This window comes from Trichomonas vaginalis, chromosome VI (genome assembly GCF_026262505.1).
Source record: "Trichomonas vaginalis G3 chromosome VI, whole genome shotgun sequence".
Taxonomy (NCBI): Eukaryota; Parabasalia; order Trichomonadida; family Trichomonadidae; genus Trichomonas; species Trichomonas vaginalis.
In genome coordinates this window covers 7,639,017-7,656,710 of record NC_067208.1, presented here as the reverse complement: position 1 = coordinate 7,656,710, position 17,694 = coordinate 7,639,017, and the positions used below count along the sequence as shown (strand labels likewise).

The 17,694-nt window shown below is 35.0% G+C and overlaps 8 protein-coding genes and 7 pseudogenes across 15 annotated transcripts, besides 2 other annotated features; 7 read left to right on the top strand and 8 right to left on the bottom strand.

The window, feature by feature from the left end:
- Positions 1-1,353: part of a mobile genetic element that runs on past the window's edge.
- TVAGG3_0823940 lies at positions 1,354-1,704 on the bottom strand (annotated as a pseudogene). The gene has a single exon. A coding segment is annotated over exon 1 (351 nt).
- A 1,366-nt stretch (positions 1,705-3,070) lies between these two features.
- Positions 3,071-3,975, bottom strand: TVAGG3_0823930 (nuclear-transcribed mRNA catabolic process, deadenylation-dependent decay; the record flags this gene model as incomplete). The annotated part of the gene is made up of 1 exon (XM_051248169.1): positions 3,337-3,609. One exon carries the CDS (start codon positions 3,607-3,609, stop codon positions 3,337-3,339), a length of 273 nt encoding a protein of 90 aa, XP_051083644.1.
- A 250-nt stretch (positions 3,976-4,225) lies between these two features.
- On the bottom strand, positions 4,226-4,606 carry TVAGG3_0823920 (nuclear-transcribed mRNA catabolic process, deadenylation-dependent decay; the record flags this gene model as incomplete). The annotated part of the gene is made up of 1 exon (XM_001298266.2): positions 4,226-4,606. One exon carries the CDS (start codon positions 4,604-4,606, stop codon positions 4,226-4,228), a length of 381 nt encoding a protein of 126 aa, XP_001298267.2.
- A 974-nt stretch (positions 4,607-5,580) lies between these two features.
- Positions 5,581-17,694: part of a mobile genetic element that runs on past the window's edge.
- TVAGG3_0823910 lies at positions 6,811-7,085 on the top strand (annotated as a pseudogene). Its single transcript has one exon. A coding segment is annotated over exon 1 (275 nt).
- Positions 8,761-9,625, top strand: TVAGG3_0823900 (annotated as a pseudogene). Its single transcript has one exon. A coding segment is annotated over exon 1 (865 nt).
- Positions 11,795-12,389, top strand: TVAGG3_0823890 (annotated as a pseudogene). Its single transcript has one exon. A coding segment is annotated over exon 1 (595 nt).
- On the top strand, positions 12,807-13,679 carry TVAGG3_0823880 (DNA/RNA polymerases family; the record flags this gene model as incomplete). The annotated part of the gene is made up of 1 exon (XM_051248168.1): positions 12,807-13,679. A coding segment is annotated over one exon (873 nt), but the record flags the coding sequence as incomplete, so codon positions are not given.
- TVAGG3_0823870 (DNA/RNA polymerases family) lies at positions 13,757-13,924 on the top strand (the record flags this gene model as incomplete). Its single annotated transcript, XM_051248167.1, has 1 exon — positions 13,757-13,924. The coding sequence occupies one exon, from the start codon at positions 13,757-13,759 to the stop codon at positions 13,922-13,924; it is 168 nt and encodes a 55-aa protein (XP_051083642.1).
- On the bottom strand, positions 13,947-14,192 carry TVAGG3_0823860 (uncharacterized protein; the record flags this gene model as incomplete). The annotated part of the gene is made up of 1 exon (XM_001296700.2): positions 13,947-14,192. One exon carries the CDS (start codon positions 14,190-14,192, stop codon positions 13,947-13,949), a length of 246 nt encoding a protein of 81 aa, XP_001296701.2.
- On the top strand, positions 14,223-14,485 carry TVAGG3_0823850 (annotated as a pseudogene). The gene has a single exon. A coding segment is annotated over exon 1 (263 nt).
- TVAGG3_0823840 (uncharacterized protein) lies at positions 15,013-15,217 on the bottom strand (the record flags this gene model as incomplete). Its single annotated transcript, XM_051248166.1, has 1 exon — positions 15,013-15,217. A coding segment is annotated over one exon (205 nt), but the record flags the coding sequence as incomplete, so codon positions are not given.
- Positions 15,249-15,832, bottom strand: TVAGG3_0823830 (annotated as a pseudogene). Its single transcript has one exon. A coding segment is annotated over exon 1 (584 nt).
- TVAGG3_0823820 lies at positions 15,874-16,244 on the bottom strand (annotated as a pseudogene). Its single transcript has one exon. A coding segment is annotated over exon 1 (371 nt).
- On the top strand, positions 16,448-17,038 carry TVAGG3_0823810 (uncharacterized protein; the record flags this gene model as incomplete). The annotated part of the gene is made up of 1 exon (XM_001296135.2): positions 16,448-17,038. The coding sequence occupies one exon, from the start codon at positions 16,448-16,450 to the stop codon at positions 17,036-17,038; it is 591 nt and encodes a 196-aa protein (XP_001296136.2).
- Positions 17,067-17,267, bottom strand: TVAGG3_0823800 (uncharacterized protein; the record flags this gene model as incomplete). Its single annotated transcript, XM_051248165.1, has 1 exon — positions 17,067-17,267. The coding sequence occupies one exon, from the start codon at positions 17,265-17,267 to the stop codon at positions 17,067-17,069; it is 201 nt and encodes a 66-aa protein (XP_051083640.1).

Genomic DNA, 17,694 nt, shown 5'->3' with positions numbered 1-17,694 from the left:
AAATATGATATATGTTAACTTTTCTATTTGATATATGACAAATAAAGATTTTTTGATAATTGATAATTTGAATTTTATAATTATAGATTTTGAAGCATAATGATATCATAAATGAATAAACATGTGGTTAATTATAACATTTTTATATGATTGGATTAGCTTCTTACCTTGGGATTAAGTTATTGAAAGTAGATAAATGTCACTTTTATAAAAATCAAGTTTAATGTTTAAATTTTATTTATAAAATCGATTTGATTCAACATATTGGAAAGGAATTTTTTGGTCATTTCTTTTGGAAATTAATAAATTATAACTTATACTATTACGTCATAAAATTTGTTCAAATTTTTATAATGCTTAAGGTAATGAAATTGTTATTCAAAAATTGTCCAACTCTATCGTCAAAAATCCTCTCAATTTGGAAAAAAATAACAAAAATTACAATCTTGCAAACCTAATTCCTCAATATACCTTTCACAGCTGGGTATAATGATAGTGTCAATAGAAACTATATAATTTTTCTAACAAAGTGACAGAGTGGAACTAAAAGTTTTTTCTTATACGTTGAGATATCATTCAATTTTTTGAATATACTTTTGAAAAATTGAATACTGACTTGTCAAAAAACCGTTTTGACAAGCAATCTCAACTATAATATAATAGTTCATATTAAATTATATTCATATCAGATTTTACTTTTCATATCTATTTATCTCATACAGAATTAAAAGCTTTTAAAAATGCTATTTTCGTGATGGTATTGCGAATCTAATTCCTCATTTCTCATTTATATATAAAATTAAACTAAGACATAATAATAAACATCAATAGCATTCTAACAAAGTGACAGAGCGGAACTAAAAGTTTTTCCTTCTTTGTCAAAATATGTCAATTTTTTTCATGCGGTAATTTTATTTACTTTGATAAAAATCGAAAGAAGCTAATGCTATTCAATGTTTAGATATATCTAAATTATATGTAGTAACATGTTTATTAATAATAAAATTATGGATCACTTATTATTAGATTTTGTAAAAAAGTAACTTTTTCATTTTTCTTTGTTGAAAAAATAACTCAATCAGGGAGAAGTAAAAGTCATGTTTACTAATATAAATAATATACTATACTAATATCCTACAACATGACAGAGTCCTTTTGTTTATAGGACGAATTATGTCGTTCAAAGTTGATAATAGTGAAATTTACAAATAACGTTCTAGCAATGCTACACCCTACATCATTATAATATTATAGCTTATATTACACTAATATAATATCTTTAATTATAAGTCATGAAAACTCTTATTGACGGATATATTCAATTTTAAAAATTGAAAGGGTGGGACTGGAGCCTTAAGCAATAGATGAGAAATACGCATAGGAGCTATGAGAAGTGTTAATCATGCACATAATTGTTTAGTGAAATCTTTAGCGATATCTCGGATGTATTCACTTCCAAAAATATCTCGTGAAATCAACTCTGTTGCTGCTGCTACCTTTGATGCTATTTTTTTTGATTCACTCTTCATATGTATATATGCTGTCTTTGCAATAGCTGCTTTAACAAGATCTCTGGATGTTTCTTGTAACACGGTGAATCTGGAATGATGATATATGCCTGAATAAATGAATTAAATACTGGTTCATCGAATTGAATGATTCTTTCTATTGATTAATCTTCTATAAAATGTACGAAATTGAATGTAGTCAAAACAAGTTATTTATAAATTTCAAAAGCATTGATATGATGAGAAAAATTAATACATTAAGATTGTTTATTTTTATTCTTTTAAACAAATGATACAAAAAAATAAAAATAAATTTAGATGAAGGAAGATAAGTTTCTTCATAATTTGTAATAATATTATTCTTTATGCATAAAATAGGAAAACCTGTTTCACAGAGATATGTTGAAAAGTGAGAAAGATAATAAATAGAACATATATTTTTAACATTATTTGTAATAACTAATCCATATGTTTTATCAATTTTGTCACAGAATGAATTTTTAACTGTAATTGAACCATCATATCCTTCATAAATAGATTGATAAAATTCTACTCTTGGTCCTGCATTTTCAAGAAATGAGCAGTTTTCAATCTGAACAGTTGCACCAAAAGCACAAAATGTAATAGAATCATCATTTGTTTGATGATTATTCAAAACATTACAAAATTTAAAAGTGTAGTTTTTAATATTTAGACCTAAAATTGAATTAGATGATGTGGAACTACAAAATGACGAAAATGTTACGTTACCTATTCTAGTTGGTGTATTTAGAAGAATCCCTGAGTAATAGCTGGCTTCATAGAAACTTGTGTTGAGTGATTTAACTTCAATATTTCCATATTGAAGATAATTTGTCCACATTTTTTTCTAAATTTCCGCATTCATAAAAAGAACTTTCATAAAGATAATTTTTATTATTTGATTTATCAACTAATTCAACAGATGAATGATGTCCATATTCAGAGTTTGTTTTTGATTTGTAGCCACATGTTCGATATTGGACAATGGAACTATCACAATTAAAGTAGATAGATCCACCATCTGTATTACTGCTGCAGTTATCAAATGAACAATATGAGTTAAGAAATTTATTGTTTGATTTTTCAAAATAAATGGCACTATTAGTTGTAATAGTAATAAACATGCAATCATAGAGAAAACATTCATTTGATGTAGTTTCTGCTTTAACATTTGGACCACTGAGAGGTTCTGTGTTTGGAGTTGTTTCATAAAACTGTTCCCAAACCTCTGTTGGAGATTCATCATGATAGAGATTATTCTTTGTTTGCGTATTTTAATCATTTGATAAGTGATTTTCTTGATTGGAATCTCTTGAAACCAATCAAGAAAAGTCAAAAAGTGACAAATATGTATTTTTTTATCTTGCAACTCTTAATATAAATTGTTTTACCATAATTCCTTATGTCCCATATTTCTGAATATAACAAATCTTCATATTACTGATACTATAAAAGCTAGATCTCTCTTTTTTATGAAGAAAGAAATTGAAAGAAAAGAAAAGATGAAATTTAGAGTAGAAATTCAAAATATGATATTTTTATTTTATTTTTATTTCTTTTGGAATGCTTGTTTAGCAGCCATGAAGAAGTTGACAACAGAGGAATTCATCTTGATAGAAGGGAGAGACCAGAAAGCGTGTTGTGACAAAATGTCTCTAACTAAATATTGAAGTTGTTGTGGATGAGGTGCAGGTGTCGAAATTCTCTGTGCGATAACTTTAATAAGAACATCTTTAACAGGGAAGTTGTTTCTTTCTGCATCTTGTGAAACAATGACATAAAGGATCATTTTAGATGCACCAATAGATTATTTAGTGTTTTCACTTCGAACTTGGTCTAAAACAGAGTTACATATCATAGTACGCTGTTCTGGTGTTTGGCAAAGATTAAGAACACTGATGAAAGACAAACAAACTTTGATCTCGTCTGTTGTCGTGTTCGTCTTTAACTGTTGCAAGTTTGGCATATTCGACAAAAGGAAACTAACAAAAATGACACTCTCTTTAAGACTGTTGACTTGTGGAAAAATCTGTTTTAGAACATTTTCATCATATGAATTATCATTGAAAATGTTGTTCATGATGTCTGTGAAATTGACTGTTTTGTCGAATTGAATTTGAATCTTAGATACGTTTTCATTCGGTTGTAGAGATAAAAATATGTTTCTTAATTGTGTCAAATGAATCGGAGAAACATCAATCAAAACATCACAACAACCAACAACGAAATTGTTGAAATCGTGAAGTAAAACTAAAACAAGACGAAGTAATGAATTGTATATCTTACTGAATGATTCACTATTCGTGTTGATAGAACCAACTGTAACAACGAAATCAGATAATAAAACACAATAATCACTCCATCCTTCGTTGTTACAAAGAAGTGTATAAATGAATCTACTGTCTGAAATAAGTGTGATCCAACAAAATGTGAAAGATGGGCAAACAGAGGACCAAGAACAAAATGAATCAAGAATAGTACTCAAATTGACTTGCAAGTCTTTAATTTCACATGCACAACGCAAGTATTGCCGGATGATTCAGTCTCACTCTTATGCAAATGATTCATCATAGAAAGGATGGCCCAAGTTCGTGCATTTTTGAATGCTGAGATGATCTGTTGTTCGTCTTGTTCGTTTGAATATATAGTTAAGTTGAAACTGTACAAATCTTAGAAACTTGGAGGTTCATCGAAACTCATTTTCGCTTCAGTCTTGATGATTTCTCGAGTGGATGCATGTCTGTGTTCATTTCTTCAAGACTTGTCGATGCTGATGCAGAAATGCCATTGCCCTTGTCAATGTTAGAAATAGGAAGAGCGGAAATGATAGACAATGTAGAAACCATAGATTTCACATCAACAACTTTAGTTTCACAAATCGCGTAATTCAAGAATTGTGCGATAAACAAACAGTTCTTTGAGTTGAATGGCTCTTGGTTAAGAACTTCCGAATAGAGGATGTCAAGTTCACTTGGATCAATTGCATCAATCTTTTTGATAATCATTGTTTTACTTTTTGATGGAAATAAAACAGGCAGTAATGAAGGGAACAACTCGGTGATAAACTGCTTTGCCATTTGTCAGAGTAAGATCGTTCAACATAGGATATTCAGCTTCACATTTGTTTGTGGAAAAATGAGGAAGTTGATTAATCGAATATTCACTAGAAATATTCTCAAATGTGATCGATCCAGATGTAATCGGACCTTCTTTATTTTCTCTATCAAAGAAACATTCTTTGACTGTAATTGAACTGGGCGTAGAGAAATTATATGTAGAAAATTCTCGTTTAGTTGGCGAGTTTCCAAAAAATGAACAATGATCAATTAGAACAGTTGCTTGATATGAATAACATGTTCCTCTATGATTTACATCATTGGTTGTGCATGTATTATTCAAAATATTACAATTATGCATATGATGTTTAAAACCCGAAAAAAAACTACAATTTGATCATTTGCTTTGTTTTGAGAAAATGTTGAATATGTTATGATGCCAATATTAGTTGGGCCAACAATATTTATTCCTGCGTTTTTTCTTGCTGTGCAGGAACTAGTATTAATTGATTTAACTCTAATTTTTCCGTAACCAATAAAATTTGTTTCCATGTAATTCAAATCTCCGCAATCAAGAAAAGAACTTGCATAAAGGTAGTTTATATTAGTCGAACTAGGTGGTAAATAAATATATGCATGATGCGCTGTATCAGAATTCGCTTTTGATTTGTAGCCACACGTTCTGTACTGAATAATTGAACTATCACATTTAAAGTTTATAGCTCCACCAACATAATTTGTCGAACTACATTCATAAAATAAACAATCTGAGATAAGCATTTTGTTATTATTAATTTTAAAAGTAATGATGCTATCATCTGTGTTCCCATGAAAATAGCAATTGTAAATGAAGCATTCATTATTTTTTGACATAGCTGAAACGTTTGTGCCATTGATTGGTTCTGAATTTGGTAAAGTTTTATAAAAATACTTCCAAATATCTTTAGGAGCGGTATCAAAGTTTAGATACACACATTTCCTAGGGAGTTTTGGTAAAAAAAAAAAAAAGGTAGTGGGGCTTCCAGGCACTTCGTGCCTTCTAGCCCTGAAGATGATTATTATAAATGAAGTTCTTATATATACGGGTCTTCCAGGAGCTTTTCACAAATTATATATGTTTTCATGTTTTGTCACTTTTCTGTCACTTTTCAGGAAAAAACATTTTTATTATTATATATAAATGAATTTTACAAAACCACCGTTACCGTTCTTTGGAAATAAGAGTAGATGTAAAAATATTATATTGAGAGAACTTAAGAAACTACCGAATGGTCTAACATTTGTAGATTTGTTTGGTGGAAGTTTCTATATATCCCATTTGTGCCATATAATATTCCCAGACTCAAAGATTATATGCAATGACTTCGACAACTATATGAACCGTCTCAAACATATTCCAGACACAAACAATATATTGAAAGAGTTAAAAGAAAAGATACCTATAGGTAAGATGGAACGTATACCATTAGATAAGAAAAATATTGTGAGAGAGGTTTTGAAAAAAGCAGAATATATAGACTGGGATAGTATATCTGCTAGACTATTATATAGTGGTTCTATAAGAGTTCATGACATTGAAACACTTATGTCAAAAGTTTTATATCTTAACTATACAAATGTTTTCAAAGAGGACATAGAAAAATATATTGAGGGTATAGAGTTTGTGAGATGTCATTGGACAGATTTGTATGAAAAATATAAAGACAAGGAAAATGTTTTCTTTATAGTGGACCCGCCGTTCTATAACACATGGGATTTTCAATACCAAGTAGACTGGACTTTGAGAGACTCTTTAGAAACTTTAGACGTTATACATAACCATCCATGCTTTTACTTTACATCCGATAAAAGTGGTTTGGAAACCGTTATGAGATGGTTAGAGGACATACATGACTATGAGTTTATATATGACAAGATAGAATATGAGAGAGGACCTATAAACTGGAGAAAGTGTCATAACAAAGAAATTTTATTAGTAAGTAAATGTGGTTTGAAATCGGACTACTTGTTTTAGGTTTTTTCCATTGTGTCATTTATTTATTTGACGTGGCAGAAAAGTACAGAGAATATGAAGATGAACCAATGCCTGCAAATGTTCAGCATATGTACTCGTAAGAGATATTTTTATCTAATATTAAATGGACGCACAGAACTTAGCGAATGCACAGCAACCTGGACAACCAAACCCAGAGAATATTCCAAATGAAGTTAGAATACAAACTGCAATGGCAAACTATGGTCAAGTGCCAACAGATGTACAAATGCAAACTGCCATGTCAAATGACGCTGCGTTAGGTTTGCCCCATGGTATGCAAATATGAGATGGAAAGAGTTTTATACAAACCCTGAAGTGGGATATAAACAACTTTATGCAGATGACGCGAACACAGGAGTTGACCCAGAATATGTTTTCTACCAGAGGAGAAACAGAATGTATGAGCTCCAGTTAAAGAATGCTATGGAACTCAACAGGAAACGTAAGAGACTAGGCGGACATTAGATTTTTACATATAGTAAAATGGGTTTCTTCAGTAAGATAGGAAACTTCTTTCGAAATGTTGGAAGAGGTATATGGAATGGAATAAAAAACCGTAGGAAGAGGAATTTGGAACGGAGTCAAAAATATTGGTAAAAGAGTAGGTCAGTTCGTTGTATTATACCTAAAGACCCTGAACCAGAAGAACAAGCTCCTGTTATACAACAGCCTGAACCTGCACCACAGTCTAGTTGGCAACCAAATCCAACACCTCAACCGTATTAAAAAATTATATTTTTACCGTTCGATAGTAGTTGTATATGAAACTAAGTTCTAAGTAAAACACATGGTATAATGGAATTATTCTTTTTCTTCCATCTGTAGTAAACCATACTTGAAAGTCTGAAATACTTCCACTTGGTGGTTCGTATAACTTTGTAGGTTTTTCGTAAAAGTCATTTGCCAAGCATAAGAAAGAGTTTTGGGCGCCAGAAAATGAAGCATGAACAATAATAGCAGCTGGGTCGAAAACATCTTTAAATAAATATGGTTCATCTCTTGCATATCGACTGTAAATATTTGCTAAAGGAAGTTCGTTTTGATTTAACATTCTTTGCAAATAATACCATGACATTGCAGTGAATTCTGTATATATTTGTTCGTCTTTCTTTGGATTGTCTTCGTAGATTGAAATGACACTTGTGAATTTTGTTTGTCATATACAATTCTCACATAAAGTGTGCTCTCGGTATTTGCATATTCATCAGCATATTTTGCATAACATGAATTTATTTTATTCTTCTATATTTTTTAACGCAGTCTGTAGAGAAGATGAAAGGTCAACTTGTATTAGCTCAATTTCTTCCCACATTTTTCGTTTCCCTTCAGATATATAATCTATATGAAACCTTACAATAAATGGAAAACTTTTATCTTCTACAGACACAAACTTCATTCTACGAAAGCCAATAGCTTTTGTGACAGATGGGTCTCTTTAGCCATCTTAATGGTAGTCAAAACGATAGCCTTCATGCTTTACGGTCTCTGTCTCAAACTTTTGACCGACATTAGTAAAAAGTTCATCTAATGGTTTAGTTGTAGCAACTCTTGAATTTTCTTTTTCTATTGGAAGCATATTTTATCTAGAATAAAAATGTCGAAAGATATTGCTTCCATGAGAGAAATACAACACAACCGACAACTCATTATGCAAGCTCTAAATAAGAAACACAACAAACTTTTCAAACTATTCTAAGATATCTGAGTCATTGAAAGAAGGAAACTTAAAAACTGACATTAAACCCAATGACAGATGGTTTCTGTTTCAAGACAAGAAGAACAATACTGTCTGTATAAATCCAACAAAAGGAACTTTTAAACGAGAAACCTATAAATGAACTTTTTTGAAAGCAGATGTTGACAACAAAGCTGACAAGAATATGTAGACGAATGCAATAGCAAAAGAAGAAGAAAGAGCTAACAATGCTTATGCAACAAAAGAACATACTCATCCTGAACTAGCAGACAAAACATATGTTGACAATAAAATGTCAAGTGAAAGTGACAAGAGCTGAAAACGAATATTCTAAAAAGACTCATACACATTTCTATATCTGAAATAACAGACTTAAACGTTAGCCTTGAAAATAAGGTAGATAAGGGACTTATGGCTAGTGTGTTAGTGAAGAAGGCGGATAAGGAATATGTGGATGAAAAAGATAAAGAAATTATAGAAAGGGTTGACTGGTACCATGAACGGACATCGAAGATTTTAAAAACTAAAGCCGATACAGGATGGTTTCAGGATGTTTAGACCTTAAAGCAGATAAAAACTTATGTTAACGATGAGTTAGAGAAGAAAGCAGACAAGAACCATACACATACAATTTTACAACTGTTGCTATAGAAGTATGAAGGAACGGTTGAAGAAACTGGTGGGGATGCAATATATTGTAAACCTCCTAACTTTCCACAAGGTTTAACATCGGATGACGACATAACGACGATGAAAAACATTAGATGTAAAGATGTTTATGTCATGAAGGATGAACATAATATTAAATTCACTGCTCAAGATTTATATGACAAGAAAGCAGACAAAACAGAGCTTCAAACATTAAAGACAGAAATACTTCAAACATTATATCCTATAGGCTCTATTTATACGTCAATGAACTCTACCAGACCAGAAGTAGTACTTGGTTTGGAACTTGGACTCAAATAGTCGACAGGTTTTTGTATTGTGCAAACTCTTCAAAGGAAACAGGTGGAAGTAAAACGATTTCAGTGAAAATTTACCTGCACACAGTCACTACATAGATTTAAGTAACATCTCAAGCAGGTTGGCATAAGCATAGATATTGGGATTGGGCAGCAATGACAAAAGGTAAAGGATATGATGTTAAAGACGACGTTAAGTTTGCTATAGATTGTTACTGGAGTAACACTGAGGGAGGAGGAAACCATACACATCGCGTTTCAGGATATACGCAAACAACGGGACAAAGTAAAGACTACATGCCACCTTACATGACAGTTTACGCATGGTATAGAAATGCTTTTAGTCGTCATTTTCAACTTCTTTAGCATATTCGTCAGGAGTTGTCTTATATTTGTTAGAAACTGTCTTTGAAAGTATACCACCTTGAACTTTGACAAGTTTGAACACGAGGTCTGACAATAGTAGTTTTATCTTCTGCTTGCAGTCTGTACATTTTGCCATGTTTGCCTAAAACTTCATAATATTCTCTTGTATACTTTCTTCTATTTTTACGAACACGAATGTGAGTACCTGTCGGGTTCCATTGTTGTCATAGTCAATAGTATTTTCATATGGGTCGCGTTTAGTATTTCTATTTTTACTTTGTCACTCTTCTGAAGTTTGAAGCCCGGCATTCTTTCTTGTTTGTCTCTTTTGACTAAATTATTAAATATATAGTCTTTCTCTAAGTCAGGGTTGTTTTTCATTTCTTCGGAGGAGTTTCCCAAACCTTTTTGTTTACGGCTATTGTAAATATTTAAAACTTGTCTCATCTTTGCCATGGAGAAGTGTCTATATTTGTCGTCATATGACATTTCATTTGCTTCACCACCTTGTGGTTGGTTTAAGTCTTAACATTTTTATACAACCGTCAATGACACCAAGAGCAGAATGGTTTGGTCGACAATGAAATATTGTTTACATTTTTTGAACGCAGATAGTTTTTACATCATCTGATTTGAAACTTTCACAGTCAGATGTTCAGTTTTGTTGGATGTATTTGTCAACGAATATTGTCAAAGCTGCTAAGATATCTAAATAGCTTTGGACTGTAATGTATGGCTTCACAGTATCTTGTGTTTTGACCAACAAATATTAGCCAGTATGGTGGTCCATCTGTTCTAACTCTCGGAATGTTTTCCAAGATATCCATAAACCAAGCATTTGGTGTTGAACTAAGATTTTTATCATGAGTGCTTTCTTTGTCGCTTTAGAAACATAGGGGTCCTTGTTTGGATTCGATTTTTTTAACCCATAAGAAATGGGTTTATTTGGGCATTAGCAGGAGTTGCATCCAGATTTTTGCCCCAGTGGGAACAATAGCCAGAGGTGTATTTGGAGTTGGAAGGAAGATTTTGAGTACATTAGGTATACTTAAAGAGAAAGCACAACCTATTATACAAACTGTACAGAAAGGTTGGGATGTAGCACGAGATGCAAATCTTATTCCAAATCCTGAAACAAGAGGAAAAGTTCAAGGATGGATGGACAATGTAGGAAGACAAGCAGGAAACTATTATAACAAAGCAAATGACTACTATAACCAAGCAGGACACTATATGGACCAAGGTGAAAGATTCTTTAACAGAGGATATAACCATGCACAACAATGGGTAAACAATAACCAACCGCAACCACCTCAAACTTGGGAATGTAAAGTTTTTTACTGAGATGAAATGAACAATACAGCATTGAGACAAATGGGTTCAAGATGGATTTGTCGGCTTCCAGCAGTTACACAACGTGTTTGTCAAGTTCTTCCTATACCTCAGGAAGTTTTAGACCGACTTAAAAAACAACAACCAGTTGAAAACAAACCAAACTAAAATTTTTTACTGAGATGAAATGACCGAAGAAGTTGAAACGGTAGATTTGACACCACAAACAAAAAGTTCAGAACCATTGTCAAAACCTGTCAAAGAACTTACAGATGAAGAGAAAAATTCAATAATAGAAAGTGCCAGGTCTGGAAATACAAACCCTAACTACAAAGTCACTTTTCATAGAAATGGAACGGCTAGTATCTCAAAAAAGAAACAGACTCTCACAAATAAAATATTGAAGTCTGAAGGAGCTTTCGAGACAACAGATGGAAAAGTTTACTTCACTGACCAACAGTTCATTATAGAACATCTCATTGACTTAGAGTCGAAATATTCTAAACTTTACAACAAACACAAAAAGTTGAAAGGAAAACAAAAACAAATGGCATATGATATTTATGAAGATGTTGACGACACAACTGTTCCTGCAGGTGAGTAAAGTCAGAGGAACCGAAAAGTGACGAAAAACCGATAGAAGAAGAAAAACCAAAAACTGAAGATAAACCAAAACCAAAGTTTAGTTTCCAAACTAAACCAAGTCAACCTTCATTAGCTGGTATGGGTTGGCGTCAAAGACTTATGGCAGCAGGCGGTTATGTAAGTAAAGAAAAAAATATTTTTTTATTTTTATAAAAATGCCCCCATATAGAATGGATAGAAAGTCTGCTAGAATAAAAGCAGAGTTGCAAAGATATGGTTGGAGAGTTTCGAAGAAGTTTAAATATAGGAAGGGAAGACCCATAAAAGTCTATGACAAACTGGCTGGTCTGCTACGAAATGGATTTGGAAACAGCACGTGCCAATTATCCAAACAGACTAGAGAGGTTAGAAGAAGAACGTCTTATGGACATGCCTTTCGATGTTAGTGAACCTCAAGTTGAAGGACACGACGGCTTTGCCAGATTCTACTGGAAACATGACGAACAATTGCATCCTTTGAGAAGGAAAAAAGGTAGTGCAGAGGATGGTCATGCTCCCATGGAAAGAACAAGATATGCATATGAAAAGTATCGTGAAGTTAGAAGTCAAATTACATCTGGTCGAACCTTTACAGTAAACTTTGACGAAGGAAAGAACAAAGAAGGCTTCATGGGAGTACTTGCTGCATACAAGACGGAAATAAGAAAGGACAATCTCAGATTGACCATAACAGATTTGGATGGTCACATTTACTATGCAAATGGCAATGAACAAACAGCTGCAAAACTTCTTGACGCTTTCAAGACTACAAAGAGAGAACAAATGGTTGACTCCGACTCAGACATTTTGAATGCAATTGAAGGAATTGCAAGTGTCAAGTTCGAATGGTACCAACCTAACCCTCAAGCAGTCAGACAACATGCTGGATACTTCCCGTTCATAAATAAGTCTGACATTGACTTGACAAGGTATGGAATTTACAATTCAATTGAAACAATTGTCAATGAACCTTGCATTCTTACATGTCTCAGGAACTCTGGTCTTGTTACAGATGAGAAGATGAAGTATCTTGAGTCATGTGTGAAGACAAGGTACATTCTCAGAGGTCAATTGGCAAAAATTGCACCGTTGGCAAATGTCAATATCCGAGTCAACATACCTACAGCTAAAGGTTCTTCACATGACGACTATGTTGTTGACAATTTACCATGGTTGAAGATTGTAATTGTCCACAACCACTTCATGTTGAACGAAAGTCTTACAAACCCATTGTTCGGAAAAGGCAAGTGCAACATTGTCAGAGCTGTAAACATTCTTTTCGAGAAAGGTTTGTTGGAACCAATTCCAGATGACAAGCTGACAGAAACTTTTGTACCAAAAGACGAAACAAACTTTTCACTGTTAGCAAGACCAAAAGTTGTTCCAGACAAAGTTCTAGTACAAAAGAAGTACACAATTCCACAAGGAGTTGGATTGTTCGGATACCAACCTGAACCAGAAGAACTTCCAATGAGGTTGCAAGAACTTCAAGATGCTATAAACAAACTTCCATTGAGACATCCAATTGACGTCAAATTGTATTGGAGAGCATCTGAGTTAGGTCAGAAGGTTTTATATGAAACAGGTTGCTTCGACGATGTTTATGAGATAACAGGAGAAGTTTCTCAGAAGATAAGAGACTCACTTGAATTTCCACAAACTGGACCAATTGGTTGCGACAAGTTCGACTCAGATGAAAAGATATACTATGTCGACCTTAACGCTGCATACATGAGGTTTGTCCAATATATTCCGACTGGAATTCCAAACGAAGATGGTGAGTTCCCGGGAAGGAACTATACAGTTGGAAAAGTCATACAACAACTGTATGATATTAGGAAAGCTTCAAACCCCAAACTTGCAATGACACTCAAATTGCTTATGAATTCGACATGGGGATATTCCATTAAGAAACCTCAAGAGATGAAGAGTAAACATTATGAGAAGGTCGACAACTTTGTTGAAAGGTTTTCTCCTTTTGTTTTGAAGTACGAATTCACTCAAGGTCAAAGTGGCTTAGTAACCACATTAAAACCTATTGTCGAACATTGGTCTTACCCTCAGTTCGCAAAGGCAGTCCTTGACAACTACAACAAATTCTTCTCCGAAGTCAAATCCAAAGTGTGGTTTACTATGAGAACATTGACGCACTCATGACGAACGAAGAAGGATACAACAAACTCATTGAAATGGGAATGGTCGGTGAAAAGATGGGTCAATTCAAATTGGACAAAATTTTCACCGAAGTTCATGTCCTCTCCAAGCGTAAGTACTGGGGCATACTTGAAGACGGCACAGAAATAAAACATTGCATGAAATAAAAAATTTTTATTCGAATTTGAATTAAAATGTGGGAATTCTTGGGAACGGGAAAGGCTTATTTACTTGAGGAACAGGTAAAGGTGGTGGAGGTGGAGGTGGTGGCAACCAGTCCATTTTATATTCCTTCCTAGCTAATTTCCGTTTAATTTCATGGTCGCCCTCGGAGTCTTTGAATCGGACAGGTCGAGTTACACCATTCTTGGTCTCAAACTCATATATAACCTGTTTGTCTGTATTTTCGTCGACTATGGCACGAGACACAAACATTGACCAAACGGACAAAAAGTGTCATTTCGGATGGTCACGCAGCCAATCGCATTCGAGCACTTCGAAGAAGCCTTACGTTCCAAGGGAGAGGGTGTCTGGTGCAAGGCAGAGGTCATGAAACTCTACGAGCAGTACATCCTCAATGCCTGGGAGGACAAATCGTCCTTGGATTGGCAATTCTACAACTCCTCTGGGACGACCTCCTACGCAACTGGGATAACGAAAGAGCCCAATTCAAAGGTCGGGAACTAATTTTGCAAATTACCCTTAATTTAACATACTTATCCAAATAAACACCTAAATTTACTTGGGGTTTCCCCCTAAAATAAAATTTTTTTACTCTTAGAACCACTCGAGGTTCTCCTTACGGTTGTTGAGCTTGTCACCGTCAATGTGTCTGACCCTCGTCTTCTTGTGGATTTGGAACCCATTGAATTGCGACAAGCTTCCCATGGAATTGAACCGTAATTCCGAAGGTTAAGGTTCAAGTGTCCCAAGTTGTTGAGGACTGGGGTAAGAACCTTGCCTGTCTCCTTGTTGCGGATTTGGTATGGGTAGGGTTGGGAAATTTCGTAAGCGTCATCGGCAACAAGGGTTGCCCAAACCTTCCTTCTTCGTGTTTCTCTTCTTCCTCTTCTTCCTCTTCTTCCTCTTCTTTGATAATACCTTCGGCAATTCTGTGTTCACGAAGTACGGTGTTGCATGTTCTGTCCTTTCCGAGTACCTTCCAGATGGCGTCTATCTCTTCGAAGAAACGGTAGATGAGTCGGCAAGGTTCGGTTCTCTATGTCGTATTGGCGCAAGGTTTCCGCGAAATCGTTCAGGACTTTCTCATTGGAAGCTTGGTTCGTGAGGACATTGGCTTTGAGATTGGTCATCTCTGTCATAAGACTACTTTGGAGAGTCTTAATGGTGTTTGTCAGATGAGCTTTCAATTGGGCAATTTGAAGTTGAACTGGGCGCTTGTCTGGCAACCTTGAAAGGACATCTGCCATTGAGTTTGGCTTCGGTGCTTGTTCGGACATCGAAAAATGAAGTGGTTTGAGAATGGCGGTTTTACTTCAAAAAGCTTGTTATGACAGTTATGTCATACAACAAGTTTAAAATAATATCTTGTTCTTCTTCTGAACGTTTGTTGTCTCTTCCGATAAAAGTTTCGAACATGAGAACCAAAAAACGTTTTTTGAGGAACCGAAAGAGTTCAGGCAAACGTTCATATTCTGGATATGTTGGGAGCAGTTCGAAACATCTGAGCTGACTTTCGGACAAAATTGGGACAATGTCAACAAATTCATCTTTGGTCGGACTGCTTGAAGGTAAGTCCCTTACATGTAAGTAGCTCTGGTAAAGTCTTCTCATTTCTGCTAACTTTTGGAGTATAGCTTCGTAGTTTAGAAGTTTTAATTTTAATTGTCTTATTCCACTCTTGACATCTAAACGGTAACTATCCATGAGGTCAAGAGTAGCTTTGGTAGCTTTAAGTGGAGCTATCTGTTCCTTGACTCTGCAATTTTGGTTGCAATTGTGATTTGAGCTCCTTCAAGTTCGCCGTCTATGTCGTTCTCAACGTCTTCAACTATGGCTTGAAACTCTTCATCGGTCCATTGAGATTGGTGTGGGACGAATTTAACTTGCTTCATTCAAAAAATGAAAAAAATGTTTTTACTCTAAACGTTAAGGTTTAGAACTGGTTGGATGTCGCCTTCACAGGTTATGTAGAACGGCTGACCCGAGAAGTGAAGGAGAGACTGAATTGCCAATTTCATATGGGGTAGGGGGTTCTCCTTGTTTGGTATTTTTATCCAAGGACGTTTGTTTAGGAACTTAACAAGAGCTTCTCTTTTGGCGTCCTTTATGCCATCGTAGGCTGTCCCGTCTGGTATTTGAATTGGAATTCCAGTCGAAGTCTCGAGATTCAAGACAGCCCTTCCAGAAATAGCGGTGAACTTGACCTTGGGCTTCATTACCTTGCGCAAGTAGTCTTTTACGCAGTCGTTAATTCAATAGGTAAATTGCCTCGTCAAATCCTTCTGGCATTCCGAGTCCTTCCATCCGACAGGAAAATATTTTCCCGACAACTGGAAAAATTTTCCGGACAAAGGGAAAAATTTTTCCTTCCGACAGGAAGAACTCTTCCAGTTGTCCGTCCGTAAACCATTCAAATTTTCGAAAATTGAGAACTTTTTGGTCGAACTTCAGGAAAAAGTTCTTCCTTCCGACAGGAAAAGTTTTTCCTTCCGACAGGACACAAACGGATGACTGACGTTCCTCTTCCTGAACGCCTTCCAAAGCCAGAAGAACCGAAAGCTGCAGAACCACAACAGTCTCCTCAGCAACCTCAGTTCCAGCAAGTCCCTCCACCAAATTACTACCAATTTCCACCTCAAGGTTACTACCAATTTCCACTACAAGGCTTCCCGAACTACCCTCCTCAGCCTATGCCTTACTTCCCCAACCCTTGGATGTTCCAGCAAGCTCCACCCCAATTCAAATTCCAATCTCAGTCCAAGAGAGACCAAGACTTCGAAGAAGGTCTGAACCGCTTACGCAAAGAGTATGCTACTGCCCCTATGGAAGACGACAGGCTTTCAGTCTCTTCCCTCAAATCGACCGATTCGACTCGTACCACAGATTCGGTTCGTGACCGTGAAGACTACCTCAAGCAGTCTGAGAGACTCTTCATCCTACAATCATTTACAGTTGGAGCTCTCAAGAACATGCGCAATTACGAAGGTCAGACACCAGCTGGAGACCGCAAAACAGACGTACTCGCAAGAGCCGTCCAGCTCGTCAAAACAAAGACTGAGATAGTCGACTTCATTCTTGCAGCTTGCCCATACAAGTAAAAAAATAAACAATTACGAGTTAAACTTTTTATTCTTTCTTTTCTGAGTTGTTTAGAGCTGGTTTCTCTTGTAGGAACCTTTCGTACTCTTCCATGGTCATGTAATTGCGAATTTTGTACGCAATTCCGGGTTCGTTGTTTTTGAACCTTACGTATGTAACGCTTCCATCCTCCTCAGGGAAGTAAGCTGCTAACATCTGACCAAGTTTTCTCGGTGACTCGGAGCTCATAAAAATGTCACTTTTTAAACGTTAAGTTTTTAGTCTTAATTTACCCTTTGTTTACCCTTTGTTTGTCAAGGTAGTATTGGAGTGCAATTTCTCCAAATTCTCTGTGTCGGAGTTCTTCAGCATTTTCCAAGGTGTACCTGGAGAACTCAAAGAAGTTGTCAAGAAGATACTGCCATGCTGCTCTTCTGAGTTCGTCGGTATTTTGGAAGTGTTGCACCTTCGAGTCTTCGGACATGAAAAAATGACACTTTTTCAGCAAAAATAATGTTTAGGTGAAGTGGTGAGATCTCACCTGTTTTTTCACCTCTTTTCTCACCTCTTGAATTTGTCATGAATTTTCCCGAAATAAAAAATAAAGTTAGTTTTATTTTTATTTATTTTTTTATCCGGAATATAAAGACAGATATGTCAACAACAGAGAACACAA